Raw genomic sequence first — 2,800 nt, forward strand, 5'->3', positions numbered from 1 at the left:
GGAAAGTCATAATGTCTCTGTCCACTCTGTCAGCAACTGTAAGATTTTGGGTCCAAATTTTCTGATTCGAGCCTGAAATGAAAACCATTGATTGATGGATGGGGATTGAAATGTGTTTACTCATTAAAGTCTTCCAGCAAATGTGTCACTGAACGTGGGGCCAGATTTTCAAAGAAGGCATTTACGGTTCCACCTGCAAAATCTGCACACATGCATACAGTCCACTCTGTCAGCAACTGTAAGATTTTGGGTCCAAATTTTCTGATTCGAGCCTGAAATGAAAACCATTGATTGATGGATGGGGATTGAAATGTGTTTACTCATTAAAGTCTTCCAGCAAATGTGTCACTGAACGTGGGGCCAGATTTTCAAAGAAGGCATTTACGGTTCCACCTGCAAAATCTGCACACATGCATACAAAGTGTGGTGCACAAATGATACATTTTGGCATGCAAAATATACCAGAACTTGGATGCATGCACAACTGTCTGTTTTACATGCAGATTTAAGTATTCTGCACATGCAGTTGGCTGGTTTTATTGGATGGACATTTTGTTGGTGCAACCTTTATACCTTTTTTAAAAACATCTGGCTTTTTTTGCTGATTTGAACCATTTGTTCTTCCCTTTTGTGCTTACAACTCTCCTACATTTTCACCCTTCTCTGAAAAAGTGATTGGAACGAATTTCTTGACAACAAAGTGGTATTTTTTGCTCCTTTGCTTTCTGGCTGTATGAAAAAACTACTTAGTGACCAGTGGCACACGTAAGATGAAGAAAAGATGGACAAAACAGCATCGCTTTAGTAACTTTACCTATGCTACTGATAATGTTACTCTGTCCCACATGAGCTCCAGGTCATGATAAGACAAGGACACTCACTCACATAACACACAGCTGATGCTCACTTTACTTTTGGTGTAGATTTATCAGAGGATGCAGCAGTGGGAACAGTCAGGATGATATGGGGCAAGGAGGAAAATGTGGGGAATGGCACAACTGGTGCATTAGTGTTATCTCAGAAGAGGCCCAGCACAGCTGCTCCAAAGCTTTCATCCTCTGTTATCCAGGAACATGTGAAAAGGAAATTGCATTAAACAACAAGCTACACTTTTATTTACAGAAAACACAGACCGAACCAAACAGCCTTCTGCATCCTACGTACTGCAGCTAGAGCCTGCCCTGTAATCAGGACAAATTATACTCTTAAGCTCCCCAGCTCTCTGTTTTTCAACCAAGGTGGTTAAAATGCATATTTCAGCTTTCCACCAACAACAGGTTTCAATGAACCACATCTCTAAAAATAACTGCTGTCAGCTAGCATTAAGCTCAGGCTCAAAGACCAGCAGGTGGCTGCTAAAGGGAAAGCTTTATTGGAAACTACAAAGGTCTTGGAAGACATTTGCTCCAGCTGTGTAAACTGTACTACGAATCGATGGAGGGGACTTTGTGCAAGTCACAGGGCACAGGGGATGGGAGGTTGCTTGTGTACAAAGTTTCAAAGTCAGCCCCACTCTCAGGAACACAAAATCAGCTGTGTCCCACCAACCCTGCATTACTACTAGGCCATGCCATAATGCAGAGTTACTTCAGGCAGGAAGAGATCCTCATAATAAAACAGTGTTTCTCATTTCTTGAAAGTTTACTGAGCAGCAAAGCTTCACAATGCTCACATTTTAATCCTCCTAAACTTGCACCTGTGATAGCATTGGAGAACAGAACCCATCACACCTTAGAAAACTTGTTTTGCATGGTGCACCTCATACATGTATTTCTGTTAACACTGACTGTATGGACACCCCAGTCTGGGATTGTGAGCAGCCTGGCAGATGGCTCTCAATAGAGAAGGCAGAGCTCCTGTTACTCTTTTAAAAGACTGATCCTGAGAATCATATCAGAATTCTGGGGTTTCTGGAAAGTTGCAACTAATGCGTATCCCTCCCTCCCCTGCCCTGGAGGTGCATCTCCTGCCCCAGGTAATATACTGGTTAAGTCTACAAAGCACTGGGGAGAGCTTGGGCAGAATCCAGCACCAATCCAGTGGGATCCATCACCACTACACTGTCTGTGGGACTGCCAGAGGATGCACAGGTGTTGTTACACACTGTATCAGTCTGCACAGTCCCTGGGGCAAAACAGGAGGAATGCTGATGCGGGAACAGCTTGGATTTTCCCACTCTGTTCACCTGTCTGCAGCACAGCGTGCGGCCGCTCTGCCAGCACCGGAGCTCAGTGGGTACCTGCATGCTGTTACACAGTGTTCAGAGTGACAGGGAAGGCCAAGAGGAAATGTTGCTGTACCAGAAGCAAGAAAGCAAAAGGGCAGAGGCATTAAGTAAAAATGGGAGAGAGAGTGGTGTGTCGACATCTGCAATTGAGAGTGTGTGAGGTTTGCGTCCTACCTCCTCGCATCCCGCAGGCTTCATCAGAGCCTTAAGGAAGTTAAGAAGGAAAGTCACCTGGGAAGACTGAGACAGGGGGAAAGGGAGAATTAGAAGAAGAATTGAAATGACTAGTGCCTGGAGCACTGCTCTTGGACATGGATTCTAGGATGTCTCAATGTCAGGATCTCAGCAGCAACTGTCATCCTTTATGAGAAAACTTCGTTCGAGCCAAAGGGAGGCACAGCACACACATCAGAGCCCCAGAATTCTCTGCCCGTTGAAAATACCTCACATTTTTCTGCTGTAAAGATAAACCAACCTTGTCCAGCACAGGGTCGTCCAGCCGCTGCTGCTCAATGCACTTGTGACAAACTCGGGACAAAAGCTCATGGGGTTCGATGAAGAGTCTGGAGCTCA

The 2,800-nt window shown here is 44.9% G+C and overlaps 1 protein-coding gene across 1 annotated transcript in view; it reads right to left on the reverse strand.

Moving 5' to 3' along the window:
- RASGEF1C (RasGEF domain family, member 1C) overlaps window positions 1-2,800 on the reverse strand; it is a 23,836-nt gene that overhangs the window by 19,211 nt on the left and 1,825 nt on the right. Inside the window, 3 exon segments of the mRNA XM_009075365.1 lie at window positions 1-5; window positions 7-72; window positions 2,703-2,800. The exon segment at window positions 1-5 is cut by the window's left edge and continues 73 nt beyond it; the exon segment at window positions 2,703-2,800 is cut by the window's right edge and continues 51 nt beyond it. Coding sequence (XP_009073613.1) covers window positions 1-5; window positions 7-72; window positions 2,703-2,800 — 169 coding nt within the window.

The sequence above is a fragment of the Acanthisitta chloris genome, unplaced genomic scaffold, assembly GCF_000695815.1.
Source record: "Acanthisitta chloris isolate BGI_N310 unplaced genomic scaffold, ASM69581v1 scaffold17735, whole genome shotgun sequence".
Classification (NCBI taxonomy): Eukaryota; Metazoa; Chordata; class Aves; order Passeriformes; family Acanthisittidae; genus Acanthisitta; species Acanthisitta chloris.